The 21,482-nt window shown below is 33.4% G+C and overlaps 3 protein-coding genes across 7 annotated transcripts; 1 reads left to right on the forward strand and 2 right to left on the reverse strand.

The window, feature by feature from the left end:
* The first annotated feature begins 883 nt into the window (after positions 1-883).
* Positions 884-6,767, forward strand: LOC108347745 (tryptophan--tRNA ligase, cytoplasmic). Of its 2 annotated transcripts, XR_008245230.1 has the most exons (12): positions 884-1,246; positions 1,321-1,440; positions 2,030-2,215; positions 2,684-2,801; positions 3,195-3,281; positions 3,549-3,641; positions 4,753-4,833; positions 5,111-5,182; positions 5,460-5,528; positions 5,633-5,743; positions 6,206-6,418; positions 6,600-6,767. XR_008245230.1 is itself a non-coding variant. In XM_052868370.1 (11 exons), the coding sequence occupies exons 1-11, from the start codon at positions 1,026-1,028 to the stop codon at positions 6,254-6,256; spliced, it is 1,209 nt and encodes a 402-aa protein (XP_052724330.1). In that variant the 5' UTR covers positions 884-1,025; the 3' UTR covers positions 6,257-6,625. The 2 variants fall into 2 exon arrangements, 1 of the variants encoding a protein (XP_052724330.1); XM_052868370.1 differs by having other exon boundaries at positions 6,206-6,625.
* Positions 3,200-12,694, reverse strand: LOC108347642 (pentatricopeptide repeat-containing protein At1g15510, chloroplastic). Of its 4 annotated transcripts, XR_008245229.1 has the most exons (4): positions 9,864-12,694; positions 8,732-8,984; positions 4,044-4,158; positions 3,200-3,398 (listed from the first exon to the last, which is right to left on the reverse strand). XR_008245229.1 is itself a non-coding variant. In XM_017587027.2 (2 exons), exon 1 carries the CDS (start codon positions 12,540-12,542, stop codon positions 9,903-9,905), a length of 2,640 nt encoding a protein of 879 aa, XP_017442516.1. In that variant the 5' UTR covers positions 12,543-12,694; the 3' UTR covers positions 7,674-8,984; positions 9,884-9,902. The 4 variants fall into 4 exon arrangements, 2 of the variants coding, with proteins under 2 accessions (XP_017442516.1, XP_017442515.1); XR_008245228.1 differs by lacking the exons at positions 3,200-3,398; positions 4,044-4,158 and adding an exon at positions 7,677-8,029; XM_017587027.2 differs by lacking the exons at positions 3,200-3,398; positions 4,044-4,158 and having other exon boundaries at positions 7,674-8,984; positions 9,884-12,694.
* A 1,530-nt stretch (positions 12,695-14,224) lies between these two features.
* Positions 14,225-19,912, reverse strand: LOC108346343 (elongator complex protein 4). The gene is made up of 9 exons (XM_017585410.2): positions 19,798-19,912; positions 18,687-18,893; positions 18,337-18,557; positions 18,178-18,253; positions 16,571-16,727; positions 15,684-15,762; positions 15,278-15,437; positions 15,100-15,191; positions 14,225-14,731 (listed from the first exon to the last, which is right to left on the reverse strand). The coding sequence occupies exons 2-9, from the start codon at positions 18,814-18,816 to the stop codon at positions 14,564-14,566; spliced, it is 1,083 nt and encodes a 360-aa protein (XP_017440899.1). The 5' UTR covers positions 18,817-18,893; positions 19,798-19,912; the 3' UTR covers positions 14,225-14,563.
* Positions 19,913-21,482: the final 1,570 nt, after the last annotated feature.

The following is a 21,482-nucleotide window of genomic DNA, read 5'->3' on the forward strand; positions in this document are numbered from 1 at the left end:
TTTTCTGTATTTTACTTTTTGAATAATTGCCAAAAATGGATCTAGTAATTTAATTATTTAAGAATTTGTAGATAAAAAATGAATCATCCAATTCGAATCGTTTTTTATTTGTATGGATAAATTGTTTCTAAAAAAAGCATAATCCAATTTGAATTGAACTTCTAGCTATTTTAATTTGTTAATTAAATGTCATTTTAAGTAAAATCCGATTTAAAAACAAACATTTATATCTTACTAGTGCATTCTTTCTCACTTTCTATTTCACTTTTATTTTTAATTTTTAATTTAAAATTTATTTTTTAAAAGTACTAAATGTCAATAAAAGAACGTATATGAAAATAAACTTTTTTTAGGTATAACCTCCCTACAATATGAATGATTTCGTCCAAAAGACTAAAAATATAAGCACTATTTATTATAATATATTAAAATTCATATGTAATATAAAACAGTTGCTTTTTTCATTTATGATCATTAAGTAATTAAAAAATAATATAAAGAATATTTTTTTTTCATAACGTATTAAATGAATTTTTTTATTTTTCATACAAATTATAAACAAATATAATTTATTATTCAATATTATATAAGTATCTTATGTGAATAATAACTTATGGACAAAAGTAATAATTATTAAATAAAAAAATATAAAATTTAGTATTATTAATATATTGAGATTTCATAATTGAGAAAAGTAAATTACATCACATTACTTAATTGAGTCACACACTAAAAATAATTTAATATATTCATTTAAAATATTTTTACATATGCTTCTACAAACTATATATACAACTAAATTTGTCATGATTTTTTTTTATTTCAAAATAATACAATACTGTATGAATCTAAATTGACAAGGACAAGCCAAGTAAAACCTTCTAACATAAACTAAAAAACACTTCTAAAAGATAACAAGAAAGGTTTGAAAGATCAAAACCCTACGGCACACACTCTGTTAAGTCTTTGCAGAGGCACTACAGTTCCATTTCCAAAGAGAGAGAAGAAGAAGAAGAAGAAATTCAATGGCAGCAACGACAGAGGTTGAGAAGAAGAATCTAGAAGAGGAGGCCGAACAAGTCGTTAATCCATGGGAGGTTTCTTCAAAAGGCAAAATCGACTACGACAAACTCATCGACCGTTTTGGTTGCCAGAAGCTCGACGACGCTCTCATTTCGCGTCTCGAACGCCTCACCTCGCGTACGCCTCACGTTTTTCTACGACGCCACGTTTTCTTCGCCCACCGGTACCTCCATTTCCTTCATTCACTCCCTTCATTTGCTTAAACGGTGATTTGAGAGTATCGTTTATGTGTTGCAGCGATTTCGCGGAGATTCTCGACGCGTACGAGAGAGGCGATAAGTTTTACTTGTACACCGGGCGCGGACCTTCCTCTGAATCTTTGCACTTGGGACATTTGATTCCCTTCATGTTCACTAAGTGAGTGAGTTCGCGTGTCTCCGTTTTCTTCTTTTGAGGATTTAAAATGAATTTTGATTTAAGTTTGTAGATCTAGTTTGGTGCAGCCTTTTGTGATTGCTAGTGGATTTTAAAGAGGGAGCTAGTTAAGAGTTTGGTACCTGAATTGGTTGACACTATTGGCTTGTTTTTAGGTCGGTATTGTGCAGGTTGATAAAAAAATTGATAATCTAATGTGTGTTTTTGTATTTAAGATTGAATTTTAAAGAGTGGGCTTAGAATTTGGTACATGAATTGGTTGACGCTAGTGGCTTATTTCTTGACCAATTTGTATAGGTTGACTGGGTTTCATTTTTTTATTTAAGTGGAAATTTGACGAAAAATTGTAAATATATTGTGTAGGCAATATCTATTAGAATTTCTGTGTTAGTGTAGTCTGCTTTTTGTATTGATGTAGTCATTTTCATAAATGATAGGTTAAGAGAGTTTTACCATGATAATTGATTGAAATTAGATGTTTAAGTTGTGGGTCAAGCTAGAAAGGAAGGTGAATTCTCAATTGTTGTGATTGCTCGGGATGTTTTTTGACTTGGCGGAAAATGGTATGTAGGTATTTGCAAGATGTGTTTAAGGTTCCTCTGGTTATACAGCTCACTGATGATGAAAAGTTCTTCTGGAAAAATCTTACTGTAGAGGAGTGTCGAAGACTTGCAAGGGAGAATGCAAAGGACATCATTGCTTGTGGTTTTGACATTTCAAAGACGTTCATCTTCTCTGATTTTAATTATGTTGGCGGGTGAGTTATAAAGGCAGTATTTCCCTGATATATGCAGATTTATTAAATCATGGATTATTAAAGTTTAAGGGATTTTATTGAGAATGTTTAGATATACATTATTAAAATTAGTTGAATCTTAGGCATGGTTTTCTCTTATTTAGCAAACATTTCTCCAGTTTATCCAGAACATTGCACAGAATTTATTTCCAAGATGAAGTTTTCTCATAGAAATTTTTAGTTCAGCAACCTTTAATGTGCGAGCACTTTTAATGTTTTTGGGTCTCATTCTTATATTTAAAAAATGAATGACTGTTAAAACTAATTTGGAGCTTTTATCACGCCATAATTAAAAGAGAAAATACTGAGTAAATATTTTATGTTTTGGAATAAACTGTCTCATGAGAAATTTCCCAATCTCTTTTACTGTTTTACTTTGAATTACGTAAAGTAAATCTTCTGTCGTATGAGGATAATTTTCCTTTTCAGTTCCTTCTACAAGAACATGTGTGAGGTTGCATCACGTGTGACTTATAACCAGGCTGTTGGCATCTTTGGTTTTGCTGGGGAAGATCATATTGGAAAAGTTAGTTTTCCTCCTGTGCAGGTATGGTCCATTTCTTCTCTTTACAGAATGATCCCTAACTTTAGATTTTGGTTACTGTAGTTGGGCTATTAGTTGGCTTCCTGAGTCATTTCTCTTATTTGCTGATACATAATGTATTGTTATCAATTACATGCAATAGCGGCACTATTCATATTTTGTTCTTAATATGTTTGTGAAAGTTTGTCCTTAACAATTATTTAAACATATTTGTGATCTATTGACAATGGAACTTTAACATCATGATGATGAAACTATATATATTCTTCTGTGCGTATAATGCTTTGTGTAAGTTTGTTTTTCCTAGTTATAATTGAATCCATTTAATTTAAAAATAGTACATATTTTGAATTTTCTACATGGTGATGACTGTATGTGCTTCTTTTGTCTATGCAGGCCGTTCCATCATTTCCCAGTTCATTTCCTCACCTATTTTCTGGAAAAGAGAATCTCCGTTGTTTAATTCCTTGTGCGATTGACCAGGTCAGTTGGACATCAATGCAAATATATGCTAGTTGATTTGGCTGAAGATTAACTTGTATGGCAATGGCCAGATGTGATTACTGTGAAAATTTATTCTTGTCCAAATTCTCTTCATTCCTGTAAATATTTAAAGAAATGTCATAAAAAGGATCTATTCCAACTTAAAGCATATAACATTTCTCAAATGCATGTGAACATCTCGGTCTGTTATTTTCTTTCTAGTGTTCATCTTATTCTTTGTAATAGCATTTTTTATGATATATTCAGGATCCCTATTTTAGAATGACACGTGATGTTGCTCCTCGAATGGGTTTCAACAAGCCAGCCTTGATTGAATCTTTATTCTTCCCTGCATTACAGGTATTCTTGTGTTGCAAAACATGCTACTTTATCAAATTGATTAAGAGAGCTACTGATATTCATCATTCTGCTAACCTAATTGAGCTCTTAATTCTCTCCAGTCAATTTTTGTTTTGTTTTATTATGAACTGTGTTTTACAAAAGCCTAAGCTGTTGGGTTAAGTATTCTGCTGCCATAAGCATTCTTGGCTACCTTTTACAATGCACATTCTTTGTGGTCTATGGGACACCAACTTCAGCTGCCCACAATAAATACCTTCTTGCAAACAAACTCAAAATATAATATTATGCTAACGTAAATTTACGAAATATAATTTCTTACTACTACATCTCGCAACTTGATGTGTTTACATTATCAACAAAGAGTTATCTTCGGGCCCCTAGGCTTTGTCAAAAGCTTACCTACTGTGCTTCTGCATCTCTGCATGCACATTCTCATCATCTTTCATGACTGGAGTTACTAGGTCAGGCAGCAGGTCTTTGGTGTTCATTGAATTGAGAACCACCATCAGTTGTCCTAGTCATATCAATTTGCACATATAAGAAAGACAAGCACTCAATGCATATTATTAAAACATTAAAAATACATGGAATAATTTTCCAGATTACAAAACCCTATTCAAAACCTTCAATTTATTTTTCTAATTTTAGATTACACAATCTGGAATGTATTTTAAGATTGAGCAATCTGGAGTGTCTCTCGACAAAACCAAAACAACATGAAATCACGATGCACAGAAGCTGAGTTAATGCATATGTCACAAGCTTGGACTGCAATGTGTATGGAGGTGTAGACAGCAAAGAGAATAGGGTTTATTTAGTTTTGTATTTGGACGAAGGGATGTTTTGGTACACATTCCATGGGAGTAGGAAGGAGCCTAAATTTAGTTGTGATTTTTGGGTCATTTGGAGTTCAAAACCCCAAAACTATCTAATAACATAATGTATGCTAACACAAAAAAGAGACATTGCTCCCACAATGCCCCATGGTGTCTTTGTTCATGAACGAGTATGGAGAGGGGAGCCAGAATCATATAATATTCTGCATGTTGGGTTGGGATTTTATTCTGTCAACCATGACCTCACATCTTTAAAATATATAAATTTTCAGGGGGAAACAGGAAAAATGTCTGCCAGTGATCCCAATTCCGCAATATATGTGACTGATTCTGCAAAAGATATAAAGAACAAGGTGCTACTGAAATTACTCTATTTAAATTTTTTTTTCTGTTAATTCTGTTGCTTATCTACAAGTCTTGTAGATTTATTTGTTCATTGTGACAAAAGTTAGCAGTTGGTTATTCTTTCTTTAATTGCTTGTTTTGTTGAGGAATCTTGGGTGACAAGGTAAATATACTTGTTGTCATTGGCGTTTGTGTAATGAGTATAATTTTTCTAAGCAACATCTCTGTGGTTTCTTCTGCCCTCATTTGGTTATTTTCACCAAGTGTATGTGTCGCTCTCTTCAGGTAAACAAGCATGCATTTTCTGGTGGGCAAGATTCGGTTGAGAAACATAGGCAATTGGGGGCAAATCTTGAGGTAACGGAATTATTGCCGGTTCATAAATAATGCACTTTACATGTATTAGATGTATAAACCTCATCATTTATTTAATGTTTTCCCCCTCACCTAAATTTTGAAAAGTGATAGAATGAAGAAGGATTAAGAAGGCACGTGTATATAATATGCCTAGTAAAATTGAAACGAAAGATTAAACCCTTTTTTGTCTAATAAATTGTTTTGCCTTTCTTTTAGTGCTCCCGTCTTTACCTCCTGTTACAGTCCAAGAATTTTGACCTTTTGTAGCATGATTCAGGTAGATATACCAATCAAATACCTAACTTTTTTCTTAGAAGATGATGCTGAACTTGAACACATTAAAAAGGTCTGATTTCTATCCTTTTCCCCCAATTTGTTTAATAATACAAATAGCACAAGGAGGAACCCTTTGATTTTCTTTCCCTAACTTGTTTTGTTATTCTCTTGTAGGAATATGGAGAAGGGCGCATGCTAACGGGTGAGGTAAAGCAACGGCTAATTCAGGTCTTGACTGAAATAGTGGAGAGACATCGTAGGGCTCGGGCTTCTGTGACTGAAGAGGTATGCATTCAACAATAATAGATGTCATTGCATAGATTCCTACGTTACAAGAGTGAAATAATAATACAGGGAAAATAAGTTGACATTTCGATTGTTAATTGCATAATCTTGAGTATTGCCAAAACCAATTATTAACCTGGGTGAGAAGAAAGTCTTGGTTGGAATTAAGAAAACCCTTATTGTTGAATATTGCTAGAACACCTGAAACTTGTTTACTCTTAGATAAGATTTTGTTTACTGAAAAACTGCCTCCATTCCACCAATATATGTGTGTATTTGTGTCCGGGTGTTCACAATTGAAAAAGTAGCATTTATTAGTGTTCAAAATTTTGACGGAATATGGTCAATATTCGCACTACATACATATTTGGTTGGGTGGAATTGTTTTACGAAATCATGGTTGGTTGTATTAATGTATATATGGTGCTAAACTTAAATATTATCTTTTTCCATAATTCTCAGATGGTGGATGCATTTATGGCTGTCAGACCACTTCCTCACATGTTTGACTGAAGTCATCCAGCATTTGTTCGCCCAAAATTGCTGAGATCCACTTGTTTGCCAACCGGAGCTTTTTCTCACCATGAAAAGGAGTTTTCTACTACGATTTTGTTGCATAGACTTGCTATCATCAAAATTTGTACCATTTTTTACTACCATCTGACAATTAAAATGGTAAGGAACTTGGTTCTTTTGAGTTATATGAAAGGAAAAAAATTGATTAGCATTGGAAGACCTTTGTCATCGCGAGTTTGCAGTTTAATTAGGCTCGAGTTGGTTAACGTATGAATGAAGTTCTATAAAATGCCATAATAGATTTTGTAATTAACATTATCTTTTCTGTTATAACTGCAAGACGATTGAAAAGTGTTCGTGAATTTAGAGTCGAAGACCACAGCACAGTTTTATGGATACAAGATGCATTCGGAACTTTTTATGATCCCACCAGTAAAAGATTGATTTTATGTTTCTTGTAACCCATCGTTACAATGCAGTGTCTGTATAATATTTTTATTTTGATTCACACTTTCTCGATTCAAATTTAAGGGAAATATAGTTATGATTGATGGATTTATATGTAAGTAGATTTAGATGCATGTAGATTAGGGTTATGATCGATAAATTTAAGTTAATTTGAGTATGGATAAATATGTTTATTGTTTTTAAATTTCAACAGAAAATTATAATTTATTTGTATTTCAAACTATGATATAATTGTTTTTAAATTTAAAAAATGAATAGATATAAGTTTTTTAACATAACAATGTTATTTGTTTATATCTGTTTCAAATTGATATTTTAGTTGCCACGGTTTTTTTGTATACCGGTAAGCATTCCGAATATATTTTTATATGTATTTTTTTTAATTTTAAATAAAATTATTTAAAATCAAATTTTTTAAATATAAAATTAAATAAAAAAATATTTTTAAAATATAACTCAGATCTAATTACCTAGTAAAATGTTAATGTTGAAACATTGGAAAAACACTATAAAGAAGAATTTGAATAGTGTTTTAAAAACTTTTAGTAGTAGTTGTTAGAGGCATGTGTGTTTTAAAGAGTGTTTAGGAAAACATTTATAAGATAAAGTAATAAAACATTTTTATATTGGTTTCTTTCAATTTGAGTTACATTCAATTATTCTTTAAGATCTTCTTAAGACTTGTTAAGAGATTTTATTAATCTTTAATAAAGATTATACAAGTTTTAACATTCTTACTTTACAACAAGTATCAATCACCTCTGATCTCAATACTAGTCAACTAATTGGATCATTTAACTCAAATTAGTTACATACCAAGTGTTTTAATACACTTATGAATTTACAAAACAACCAAAAAGGTTTTTCAAACAAGATATAAATTTGATAACTCTCAAAGAGAAAATAAGTTTCATTATAAAACAAATATGAAAGACTTGTAAAAATGTTCTCTTTAAACGAAAGCGTTAGACATAAAGAAAGAGAGACAGCGTAATAACAAGCTTGTTTATATGCATGTATATTTCTTGTCTTCTCTTCATACAATAATCTATAAATAACATTCTTCGAGAAAGATCTGTTACATTGATAGTTGGCTTCCATGAAGACTTTGTAGTCTTTTTAGGTAGGTAGTCAGACTTAGGTCTACGTTTATAGTGATTTATCATAACTTTGACAAAAGTAGTTTGTACGATTTTGTAGAGCTTGAAGCTTTAAGGAAACATTCTCAGAATGTCTTCCTATCTCTTAACGTCTTTATCGATTTTGTGCAGGAATTTGAGTAAATTCTTGTACCTTCATGATCTGCACAGATAAAGAAAACAAAACATACAAGCAAAGAGGTACTTTTCGTACATGTAACAAATGTTTTAAACATTGGTAATCGTTTAAGCAAATTGCGTGTTGAAAACATTTTAGCATACGCCAGCTTGTTGATAGAAGCATCGTTTAGGAAGCAAAACGTTTAATATATAATCTTTAGACGATATAAAATGTTAAATGCTCATTTTATAAAAGTGTTTGTAAGTTTTATTATATTGTTTAGCGAACTTTTCCTAGACTATTCTTTTTTTTAAATGTTTATATGTTCAACACTGTTTGGATATCAAATTTTAAGTTTCAGTGTTTTATTATACGTATACATGTAGGTTTCTTTTTGTTAGACTGTGTTTGTTAAAATTAGAGAATATGTATCAAATGAAAGCCCTAACCAGAGGGTGGAGACACCTATATTGGCCAAATAGCACTGTATTTTATCAAATCATAAATTGCATATGCTAAACAGATATCTGTCAAAAGATTTAATAAAGTTTTGTTTAAAAAGAACATTGTATAGTTATGATAAAATCTAAACCTTGTACTATTTAATCTCATTGTATTTCATTCTATTCAGAAAGAACATTATATAGCTGAATACTGTCAAGAACCTATTGTCTTAAAATCTATAGCTATTAGGTGGAGGCCTAGCAATCATCTTATATCTGACAGTGGAATAGATCACTTTACCTTGACAGTTGAGCTAGAAATCCAGCATAATGACGTTGAAGGGTTCAGAGAATCTTTGATTCTAACACAATCTGCATTGCTGCTACCACAATATACTTATGAACACCCCTGAATTTTGGAACAAGTAGGGTTTATTTTTCCTTTTTCCAAGACAAAATTTTGTACTTTAGCAATAGGCATGCTTTGAACGTTTGTTGGCTGCAGACAACTCATGAAGCCCGAAACCAAGCAAAGTCCATACCAAGTTCTTGATCTTTATCACCAGAAACCCAATGAAGGACATGCAAGAAAGAGAGAAATACAGATTACAGTACACTGAGATGACTTCTATCTTTCATAGGAAAACAAATGCGGATCACTAGACAGTAAACCATGCTAACAGGTACAGAAATCCATCTGATCTATAAGATGACAAAAAAATTATGTGACTTTAGAAAGTAGCTAGGAAGCTTAAGTGTTGTAAATGGCATCAATTGTCATGTGATGGAAATAGTGAACCTGAGTCACAATTAAATCGTAACGCTTGGACTGATACACTCTTAAGTGGAAAGAATTGCACTCTAACTAATAGGTATAACTTTTGTCTTAGTTATAAGCGCTCAATCCAACAACAACTGGTTTCACCTATCATTTATCAAGCCAATCAACTTCAAGAGAGTAGTGAAATTATGAACAGATATCTTAAGAGTTTTTCGACACTTCTACTATATTACCTGATGCTGGATGATGGAATGAAAATTTTCTTTTGAAGATAAAAATGAGAGAGGGAATAGGTCTGTAGAATACATGCGTTATATTATTAAATTTGCTTACAAGGTTATTTACCTGTCAAATATGAGAAAGCAGCTCATTTTTACAGCAAAAAGCCAGTTTCTCTACTTTCCATTTTGCCTTGTGCTAAATATCTGAAAGTTCTCGTAAAAAAGGCATTCGTCTTTCTACATAATCATGCCCCAGGTTTCAAGTTCTTTATCGTGTTTTTACAAAATAATGAACATTTGTCTCATTTAACTAAATGTCATAAAAACATTTTGGTACTTGATGGGAATAAACCCTGTCATATATGTGAAGTCATGTTCAAATCTTATATGCATGGATATTGAAGCAATTTCTTTCAATTCTAATTTCTCACCATGATGCTACATATCTTACAGTTTTCCTGGTAATCAGGTTAACTCCTGTATCCTTCATTCATGCAAGAGCAGATGCCTCCCCTGAAATGGTGCAATTGTTCAGCATCCCTCACAGAAATCTCTCTGCGAACCTCCCTAGAGATAAATTTCACAATGTTGTGGCAATTTTGGCACATGTACAGATTCTTTGTCACCAAAATAGGCACCCCAGGACCAGAATTCATAAGTCCAAACACAATGGCCAGTCTCTCACTGTGCCCACAAAATAAGTCAGCCTTAGAAACTTCCATTATGTTCATATGACTGCTTTCTGGCCCTTCAACACCAGCTTCCTTCATCTTCTTATAAAACCGCTCCAAAAGTGCATTTATTTCCATTATTTGAGGGTGAAAGTTATCACCACTGAGAAAAGCATGCACTGTGCCCTTGACTTCCACCCAGCTGCATCCAGCATCTACTATTAGCCCATTCTGTCTCATAATTTTTCTTACTTCTGCAACCTTGTCCCATTTACCATTGTCAGCATAAAGATTAGAGAGAAGAATGTAGTATCCAACACTTGTTGTATCGTATTGAAAGATATTCTCTGCAGCAAGCTCCCCAAGTTCAACATTATGGTGAATCCTGCATGCATTTAATAAAGCTCCCCAGATTGCTGCGTCTGGTTTCAGTGGCATTTTCTGTATGTATTCATAAGCTTCCTCCAATTTCCCAGAACGGCCAAGTAAATCAACCACACATGCATGGTGTTTCAGATTAGGTGTGATAGAGTACTTATACTTCATGCTGTTAAAATATTCTAAGCCTTCGGCTACCATACCTGATCTGCTGCAAGCACATAATATGGAGATAAATGTTATTTCATCAGGATTGATGTTTGATTCCACCATTCTCTGAAAAACTTCAGAAGCAAGTGCTCCTTTCCCACGCTCAGCATATCCTGTAAGCAAAATGTTCCATGCAGTAACATCATGATCAACTGAGAAAAATTGTTTCCACGCATATCCCATTCTTCCACACCTCACATACATGTCCAAAATTGCATTAGGCATAAAGCCATCAAAACTTACTCCAGTTCTCAATGCATGGGCATGAATCTCTTTTCCACATGTCAAAGCTCCTATTCTAGCACATGCAGACAGAATACAAACTAAAGTAACACAGTTTGGCTTCAGTCTAAGAATCATATTCCTGAAGTAAAATAAAGCTTCAAAACACCGGTTGTTGATCCTAAGACCTAGGATAATCGATGTCCAAGATACAATGTTCTTGTCAAGAGTAGAGTGGAAAACCTCCAAAGCCTTGTCAATGGATTTACACTTTGAATACATGTCAATGAGTGCGTTTCCAACTATCAGATGAGAGATGAGCCCTGTCTGTTTGGCTGTCTCATGCAGGTCTGTCCCCATGTCTAAATTGCATATATTAGAACAAGCAGATAGTGCAATGGCAATGGTGATTTCATCTGGCATGATACCTTCTGCTTCCATCATTTTATATATCTCAAGTGCTTTCTGAGGCACCAAACAATTCTCGTAACCTGATATCATTGCAGTCCATGACACCACATCTTTGCATTCTGCTCGAGAGAAAACTGTTTCCGCTTCCTGAATATGCCCAACTGATGAGTACATCTGAATTAACGAATTATGAACTGAAGGGTCACTCCCGAACCCCATTCTCAGAACATAACCATGAATTTCCCTCCCCAATCTCTCATCACCCAGAAGCTCACATGCAGTAATCACACTGGTCATGGTCATCAAATCTGGATCAACAGGATATTCTATCATCATGCAGAACAATCTCAATCCCTGCAGACACTCCCCATTTTCAAAATACCCGGAAATCATGGCATTCCACGAAATCCTATCTCTATTAGACATTTTGTCGAACACCAACCTGGCAGTACTTACATCCCCACATTTCACATACATAGTTATCAATGCATTAAGCACATCCACATCTGACTCAAACCCGTATCTTAAAACATGCACATGAATCTCTCTACCCCTCATCAAGTTAGGCATGCCACCACAAGTCCTCAAAACGCAAGGGAAAGTGTAAACATCAGGCCTCTCACCAACCCACAACATTCTATGATAGAGGTCCAGAGCCTCATCAAAGAAGCCAGCTTTAGCATACCCACCAACCAAAACATTCCAAGAGAACAAATTCCTTTTCTCCATTCTCCCAAAAACATACCAAGCATCCACCAAGTTCCCAAACCTCACAAACATACTCAAAAGCGCGTTCCCCAGTTGAAGACTCAAAAGGGTCATGGACTTGGAAACATAGGAATAAACACGTGACCCTTCCTTCCTTGCTCCCTTCCACTCACACAGTCGTACCAAGGCAACGTAAGTATCATCTTCAACGGGAATTCGAAGCTCGTGCATTGAGTCTAAGTAGCTCATGCTACGGTCCAAGTTCCCAAGAAGGCACAGTTGGGAAATATCAGAGTTTGCGCTGTGGCTGTGGTCGTTGCTGAGGGAGGTAGTGGCAGTGGAAGAACTTGAAACACAAACATGTTTAACTTTTCTAAGAGGGGAATGAAGGGTGTGCAGGTTGTGCGTAAAAGTGCGAGTTTTGAGGTTGAAGTTGGTCGAAGTAGAAGGAGGAAGAAGAGGATTACCCAATTGAGCATGAAGTTGAGAGGGTTTAGCAAACGCCGCCATTGGGAGTTACAGAACATGAAGGAGGGTTTATCGTTAAAACCAAACTCAACACGACACGAAAATGTTAAACTGTGTTGTGTTGTGTTGTGTTGTCGTTGCCATTGCCAACCATAACCACCATCTTATCCATAACATCTTTCGCTAAATCTTAGTTTAATATCTTCTGTTGTTTTTTCTTCAGACACAGTCTAGTCTTATGTTATTATATAATTCATCACATTTTTCAAACAGACGTTAATATCTCGTTTCTATATTGGTAAAAAGAAAAAGATATTTGAAAATATGTCACTCCATTTTATAAACTTTTATAAGAAAATAATTTTAACCAAATTAATTTTTTATTCCTAGAAGGAAAAGTAAAGGATAGTGAAGAATAGTATTAAATGAGGATAAAAACCGGGAATGCAAAGGTGAATACAAGTTAGTAGAATACAAAATAAAAGATAAATTAATTTATCTTTTTAAAATTTTAGATAAAAAATAGTGTCAATCTCGTTCAGATTTTACTGGTGTTTGTATCTCTCAATCAACTTCCTTCCTTTCCTGTCCAAAAGAATTTTTCTGAATTTGTTTTCAATCAAACGGCTACACCACTTTTAAGTTAATTTGATCCGTATGTTTAATAGATAATTGCCTCTTAAATATGTTATAGGAGTTTTAATTCCTAAAAGTGTATATGGATAAAGTATGTGTTAAAGAGAGATTAATTATATTTTCAATTTCCTATTTTGGTTCTTTCAACTTGTTAGTCTTTCCGTACGTGAATAAAATTAATTTGGACATTCAATAGAAAATTTAATTAAAAGTAAATCATGGTACCAAAGTAAGAACAAGTACCATTTATTTAACACTTATTTTCTCTTTTAGATGGAGAATTTCATGCTTATTCGACTTCGACTGATTTGTCAATTGAAGCTCTAATTCAAATTTAAAGTGCGATTACTCATTTAAAGAAGTTCAATTTATTAAATCATAAAATTTATGAGTTTATGAAATATGCTGCAGAAAGAAAATAATATTTTGAGTAAGAAGATTTTCTCTTGTGAATTAGAATTGCAAGAGGATTGAAAAATGGCCTTCAATATTTAAATTTAGAATCAAAGGCTACAAAACAATTTTATGGATGAAGTAATGCTAGAATGATACACTTTTAAATACAATAACAAAATAATTATAAAAAAGTGAATTTTTGTATTCTTTTTAAAAAATAAAAAGTAAGAAAAGATTATATAAAAAATGAATATAAAAATTTTATATTTTTTAAAGTATCATTTTTCTTATGATTGAGATACATTCAGAATTTGTTGTGATCTCCATGCCTGCAAGTTGCAACTCAATTGTTACTAATAATGGAAATTAACTGTCTTAGAATGTAGTAAAAGATTGTTACGATAACTGATGTAAATATAAGTAGATCGAGTTAATTTTATAATGATCTTGTTCTTGAAACATTTTTTTTTAATTTCCTCAGGAGTTTAGTATTTTGCAACCTATGTAACAAAAATGGGATGCAGATAAGTTATCTTTCCACTAACGACTAAGGTTTAAAAATAAGTAATGATGTTTGGTTCAACTCATCAACCAAAATTTTGATAATTAATTTAACACTTTTGGCCTGATATGCGAATCTGAAATTTGAAAATTAAGAAAAAATTAACTTTTGAGAGAATAATTTGTGATAATTTAAACTAAATGGTCAGTACTGATATTGTTCTTATTCCTGTTCGCAAAAAACACCCATGATTCCTAATACGAAGTTAACACAGTACAACTAAGCCTGAAAATGCAGAGTTACTATCAACCAAATTAAAAAAAAAAATACAGTCTGCTATTTTTCTCCCTGACACTCAACATTTTCAATTGTACACTATCTTTTAAACCTGTACATTACAGACGAACCAATAGTGAAACCATTTGATTATCAAAAGAACAAAAAGATATAAGTTAGAATCTGTTTGGTTGTTACAAGTGTTCAGTTAGATGACCCAGAACAACCGCCAGATGTAAAAATAAGGTATGATCTAAAAATCAAGTGTCCCAACTTTGGATGACCCAGAACAACCGCCAGATGTACCATATGAACTTCCACTTGATCCATCAACTGGGGCTTGATTTAGACATTCTAAGACCAAAAACCTCCGCTTTTGCAATTTGATTGAGAACGTTGTAGCCTCCAGAATCACTGGAACCTGCATGATGAAAATCAGACAATTGGCAAAGGCAGATGTGTATGAAAGAAAAAAGTAGCTTCTATCCAATGAACTTTACAAGGAGACGGGCAAGATCTATAGCATGTGCCAAAAAATAATAGTTATCAAACGAATTACTTCGTCTTCTGATCAAATTCTCATACTCTCAAATTTAAAAGCAGCTCCCAGAAGAAGCTTCTCTGATTTAGTGCAATTGAGTTGAAAAGATGGACGTATGCAGGTTTTCCATTTAAATTCAAACACACATTTATTAAAAATTGTATAAACGGATGTGAACAGTTGTATGCATGTCATATTGGTAACTATTGGTGCACAAAAGATAAATCAAAATGAAGTGTGAATATAACCTGTGTATTTAACCGTGCAGCTTTGTGTATGTTTATAAGCCCTATCATATCCTGGTAACCAGTGAGGAGTTTTGCCAGTTCCTTGTCCTCATCTGAAACAAATATAGTCTAGTGCTGAAATTTGAGATAATTCATAAATAAACACATGAAATATAAGACCTGAGAGTTGACAATGAACCTGGAATGGCTCTGACAGAAAGCAAGGTGTCTGCCATATGCTGCAATCTTAGTGAACAAGATGGAGAAAGAAGTGAAGGTGGAAAGGTTACAACAACAACAGCGTTTGAAGATTGAGTCATGCTCTTTAGGGACCTAATAAAGGAAAGCATATGCCACTCCTACAATAAAGATATGAACACATTTCTTATTAGAAAAATGTTAAACTTTCATAGAATGAAGAACGGTATCAATGTCTGAGATTCAACTAGGATCGCAAGATAGGATCTGCAAGCAGGTAAACTGTTTCCTAGTTCCTAGAGGGAAGGCTGTGTAAGAGTCATAAAGAAAGGTTTACAGCTCAAAGACAAAGGAGAAACTTATTTCAAAATAATATGAAAAAAAGCGAAGGAAATATATTAACTCACATCATTTGAATACTTGCACTGTGGAGAACATAATGATTGAATAGCAATACGACCAGCGGAGGAAATGTTGCCTTCATTTCTGTGATGACATCCGTAATGTTTGTAAATGAAAAAGTAGGCAGAAAGAAGAAATAGCCAAACTGTAATTACCTTGATCAAGCGCCAAAGTTTCTAAAGGTTCCAGAAGCAACAATAAATATAGTTCAAAATTAACAATACTGCAATCTTAATCATCTCTTTTACGCCAGCATTCAAAATAATGATATTGCAGGAGTTTGTGGTATAGTGCTAAAAAAAATATTCTTCAAAGCCAATTATGACAATTGCATGCATTTGCAAAACTCACAAACACTGCTTGCTTCCCAGATGCGTAATCCCTAGATTGTATTTATCATCAGTACGTGCCCATCAAAATAAAAAATAATAATAACTCACAGCTACCTACGTAAGACCATCCAATCATAACGATTGCCAACTATAGCATTAAAATACGGAAAATAAGTTCTAAATTGCACACGACTAGTAAAGCCCTTACCCACTGGCTGGAGACAGCAACCTTGGCCAAATGACATCAGTTTATTCTATCAAATCTTAAATTGCATGCGCGAAAAAATATCTATCAAAAGATTTAATAAACTTTTGCCTGGAAGGAGCATTATACCCTTACGATCAAATCCAAACAATAAACACTATCCAATTTAATCTCATTTTATTTTATTCTATTCAGAAAAACTTGACTCAACCAGGTGCGGCAATATGAATAAACAGTTCAATACTGTCAAGATCCTGTTCTCCTAAAATCTGTAGCTATTAGGTGGAGTCCTAGGAGGAATCATCTTATATTTCTAAGAATACATTTCTAACATAGTGGGTGTAGATCACTTCACCTTGAGAGTTTAGCTAGAAATTCAGCACAACGGTCTTGAAGAGCACTAAGGTTTGGAGAATCTTTGAAGCAAACACAATCTACATTGCTGCCACTAAAGTAATGCCGATCCAGGGGCTTTCTCAAATCAAAATCATTACAGTAATCCTGCTGACCACCTAAAATGTAAATAAGATTCAACTCATTAATTAACATTACATGATTGGCATATTCATCAATTTGCAAATTGCTCCCTTCTCATAAGATGCTATAAAAATTGATCAAAAATGCATATTAATTGTTGAAAGGATTAATGACAAAAGAGGTCAAGGAGAATGGTACTGCTCTGGTACCATGTTGAGAAATGAGAAACCAAGAAGGAATAAAATGAATTTTGTACGTTATGTACATACATGAGTATTCTTATTGGTAATGAAGAAGAGATACAATAATAAGAAACGAAGTCAATATCTAGTGATGCAAAATATTTGATAAGATATACCCCCATCAAATCTCCCAATTTAATGTAATCAAATCATATCTCTAACCATCCCCCTTGAGTTGGGAGAGAGCTACCATCTGAGAAAAGCTTGTTATAAATGTCATTAACACAAGAACCCTGGAGAGAATCATGTCGTTCAATTGGTTGTTTGTTGGAGGTGATAAAGTAAATAATGACAAATCCCCACAAGTTGGAGCATGAGCGGCCGAAGAGAAAAAAAATGATCTGGGGACATGAAAGTTACTGAATTGCAAAAACAGAAAACGAGGAGGCTGTTGGAAAGCAAAAATGGTGAAATGGTACAGCAACTGGTGAAAAGCAAAAAAATGGTCACTACAAAGCTAGGCAAGATGGTGGTCACTGACAAGAAAAAACACACTGAAAAAAAAATTAACTGGTAAAATGTTGACAATGAACAGTAACACCGACACTGGATAGTGAAAAAGAAAAACTTAAACAATTTCTAAAAAACAGAAACCAAAAATGTACACAGTTTCTAAAAGAATTACACCCAGCAGCAGTGGGCCCACAGGGATAACTCAGATTGGGGTTCCCTTCTTGTTAGACTCTAATACCATGTTGAAACGATTAATGAAAAACAATATCTTTAACACTCCCCTTAATGTTGGAGCATGAGTCAAGCTTGCTACAAATGTCAACTGTTGTTGTCCAGAAAAAAACTTCTTCAATACTACCATGGCTGCTGGAGAGAAAAAATTATCAGAGGGCACAGTGGTTACCGGAAACCAAAACAATTGCACAAAGGACAAGGAGGTTGCTGGAAAAAATGGTCAAAGGACACTGGCAGTTGAAAAGCAAAAGATGGTCATTGCACAACAAGGAAATGTTAGTAGAGGCTGTCATGGGCCAGAAAAATCTCACCAAAAGAAACTTGCTAGGAAAACATCAATGGTGAACAATAACACGAATGATGAATAGTGTAAGAAAAAGAAACCAGAAATGTACACAGTTTCAAGAATAAAAATTACACCTATGAAAACTCGGATTAGGGTTGCCTTCTTGTCAGGCTTTGATACCATGACACAAGGATACATATCATAGAGGATGGTACCAGTCTAGTACCATGTTGAGAATAGAGAAACAGATAAAGAATATAATAAACGTACCATTATTAGTGTTGAGATTCAGCTGAGAATCAACAAAGTACTTCTTGTATTGCCAAGCAATTCTTATATCCTTCTCCTGTAATTATAAGAGCAATAAATAAAATAAATTATCATAAAATAGTCATTATAACACAAATAGCAAAGGATGAACAAAAGTACATGGCTAAGATCTGAAGATTTATCCCCTTTGGACGATGCTGGACTAGGCAAAGTACCAAGAAATCTTTTAGGATCTCTGTATGCACTAGCATACAAGAGTGGTTGCTTTTGTACAAGTCCTTGAGACATAAAATTTCTCAATAAAAGCATATGATGAGGTGCTTCTTCATCTTCCATAACCATGACAAGGCTACCCAATGGAAAACCACCACCTAAAATCTCTACTCAAAAGGGGGAAAAAGCAAGCATGAGAGTCTTCTCTGAAAAGACACTCCACATGAATCAAATAAAACAATATAACTCCTTCATTCACTAACAGCCACTTAAAAGCAAGTCAAAGGGATAATTACTGTCAAGATCGGGAATCCCAGATGAAATGAGCATTGTTCCATTAGGGCCATGCTTAAGTCCAGGATTCTGAGATGTCACTGTTGATACATTGCGAGAGAAGCTACTAATTCGAGCTCTGGTTGTAGCCATTCTGCATCAAATCTTTATAATATGCCACTCTGAGACCCGAGGAAGAAAGGGTACGTGTTTTCGTCTCACTGAGTAGGCTGCAACTCATGTCAAAAGACGTTTCCGAAGACCACATGAGCAAATTGCAAACATCAAAAACAATTTGATTTATAATGCAACAAAGGAAATCAAACAAATATATTAACCCGAAAAAAAAAACAAGTGGAATTAATATGAAGGCTCAAACTCAATTAAAAATATTAAATGCACAAGTGAGCTTGGTTCGAATTTCAATTTCTATCAAAACCAAAATGTTAATCTAAACCACACATAAGAAATTGAAGCCTCCAAATTGCAATCACGAAAAGGGACCAAACTCAATAGTGCTTTTGTCCAAACAAGATTAGGGAAACTTTAACCAAAGGGATGCATTTCTTACAAAAGGACTATATGCGAAAGATTCTATTTTTCCCGATCCTAGATTACAACTTTTTCAAAAATTACAGATCAAAAGAAAAATAAACAGTAACATTTAGAATGAACCACAAAAACCCATTTAACCCTGAATACAACAAATAATCAACAGCAGTCAAAAGAAGTAAACAAAAGCCCTCCTAAACCATATAACAAACAGTATACAGACACTATTATTTATTACAAGCACTAGCAGCAGTATCCACATTTTACAACACGAAAGAAATGTGAGGAAGCAATTCCATGTAAGTTCAAACCGACGGACATATCCAACAACTTCCAAGTCAGACAAAACTTCAGAAACAAAAAATTCACAAAGCTACGAGTTGAAGCTTTGTGCAGGCATATTATCAAACACGTGGTGTGCAAGCAACATACACTTCAGTTTTACCTACACGTAGCACACCAATCTAAATTTCTCAATCCAGATATACACAAACATACAAATACCAAGAAGTTGAAGAATCGCAACACAGACGAATCATTAAGTAATGATGAAACGTAAAAGATGGAGAGAGAGAGACTTACTTTAAATTTTGAAAGCAATGAGTTCGGCGCTTTTGTTCAACGCCAAGGAGTTTCAGGCTTCGTTGGGTCTCACTCTAACAGAATCACTAACACTCCTTATATGTAATAATAAACCAATAATTTCATTTCATCATCTTTAATAAAGGGTTGATTAAGTTTCTATTAATTAAAATTTTAGGTTAACTCAATTTTGATCTTCAAATTGAAAACAAAATTATTTAAATTCCTTAAATTTGAAAAAAATATATGCATATATATATCCCTTTTCAATATATCAAAATTAATACATAAAGACTAAACATTTTTACTTTTTTAAGGAACTAAACTGAAATTTTTTTTATTTAAATTGGAGAGCTAAATTTACTTCAAATTTCAGAAAAAAAATAATTAAAAATTTTCTGGAATAAAAAATATTCATATAAATAATCTTCCACTATTAGAAATAAGTAGTTCTTAGATTAGTAAAGTGGATCAATTTAAAATTAAATTGATATTCAATGTTTGATAGTTACTTATATAACTTTATTGGTTTAAGGTTTCATAAGAACCAAAAAGAGTACCTAAAACCAAAATGTTAAAGTAATTAATAAAAATACGTAACTTAAGGTAAATCCAAGACCACTCTTTTCATTTTGCTTAGACAAATATTAGAAAAAATGAAAATGATTATACTCACAAAAATTAAAGGAATGGCCTCATGGCCAATGGCAGCTACTTATTCATGCTCCTAATTTTTTTTTTATATTATGAAAAAAAGGTTCATTTATATTTAAAATTTCATGATATTTGGATTAAAAATGTGGCATAGTTTATGAGAAAAAGTGTACTCTTGTTGCACAAGTATCCGCTATTGTAAGTTGTTGATAATTTTGTTTTGGTGAAGTATAATGTATGAGAATAATGTAAGAGAATGCAGATAATGGAAACTTGCAGAGAATAGAAACTGATAGAAGATATTAGAACAGAGAGAAATGAAACGTGAACATATTGAATATATATTGAAGCAGTAAAAAATAAGCACTACAACAGTGTTTTATAGTAAACAAAATAACATAATAAACTGTATAACAGCTTGAATTTAAAACTCCTAACACTCCTTCCTAAATCAAGCTGTAAGAGGTAACACTCCTATCTCTTTTCTAAGGAACTCAATTCTATTAGTCTTGATTGGTTTTGTAAAGAGATCTGCAAGTTGTAAGTCAGACTTGCAGTAGATCAGCTCAATTCTTCCCCTGGTTACCATATCACGCAGGAAATGATACTTTATCTCAATATGCTTACTCCTTCCATGGCTAACAGGATTTTTAGCCAAGTTCATAGCAGAAGTGTTGTCCATTTTTAACAGCACTGGACTTTCCTCAACTATCCCTAACTCCTTCATTAGTTCCTTTAACCAAACCCCTTGACAAGCTGCATGGCATCCAGATATGTATTCTGCTTCACAGCTAGACAAAGCAACAACATTCTGCTTCCTAGAACTCCATGAAACGGGTGCTTTATTGATGAAGAATATGTTTCCAGACGTACTTTTCCTTTCAACAAGATCTCCACCGTAGTCAGAATCTGCATATCCAACAAATTTCAGTTCATCTTCACGCAAACCATATGGAAACAAGATTCCATAATTAGTTGTCCCTTTTACGTATCTTAATATCCTTTTGGCAGCCATCATATGACTCTTCTTT

Source organism: Vigna angularis, chromosome 9 (genome assembly GCF_016808095.1).
Source record: "Vigna angularis cultivar LongXiaoDou No.4 chromosome 9, ASM1680809v1, whole genome shotgun sequence".
In the NCBI taxonomy this organism is placed as follows: domain Eukaryota; kingdom Viridiplantae; phylum Streptophyta; class Magnoliopsida; order Fabales; family Fabaceae; genus Vigna; species Vigna angularis.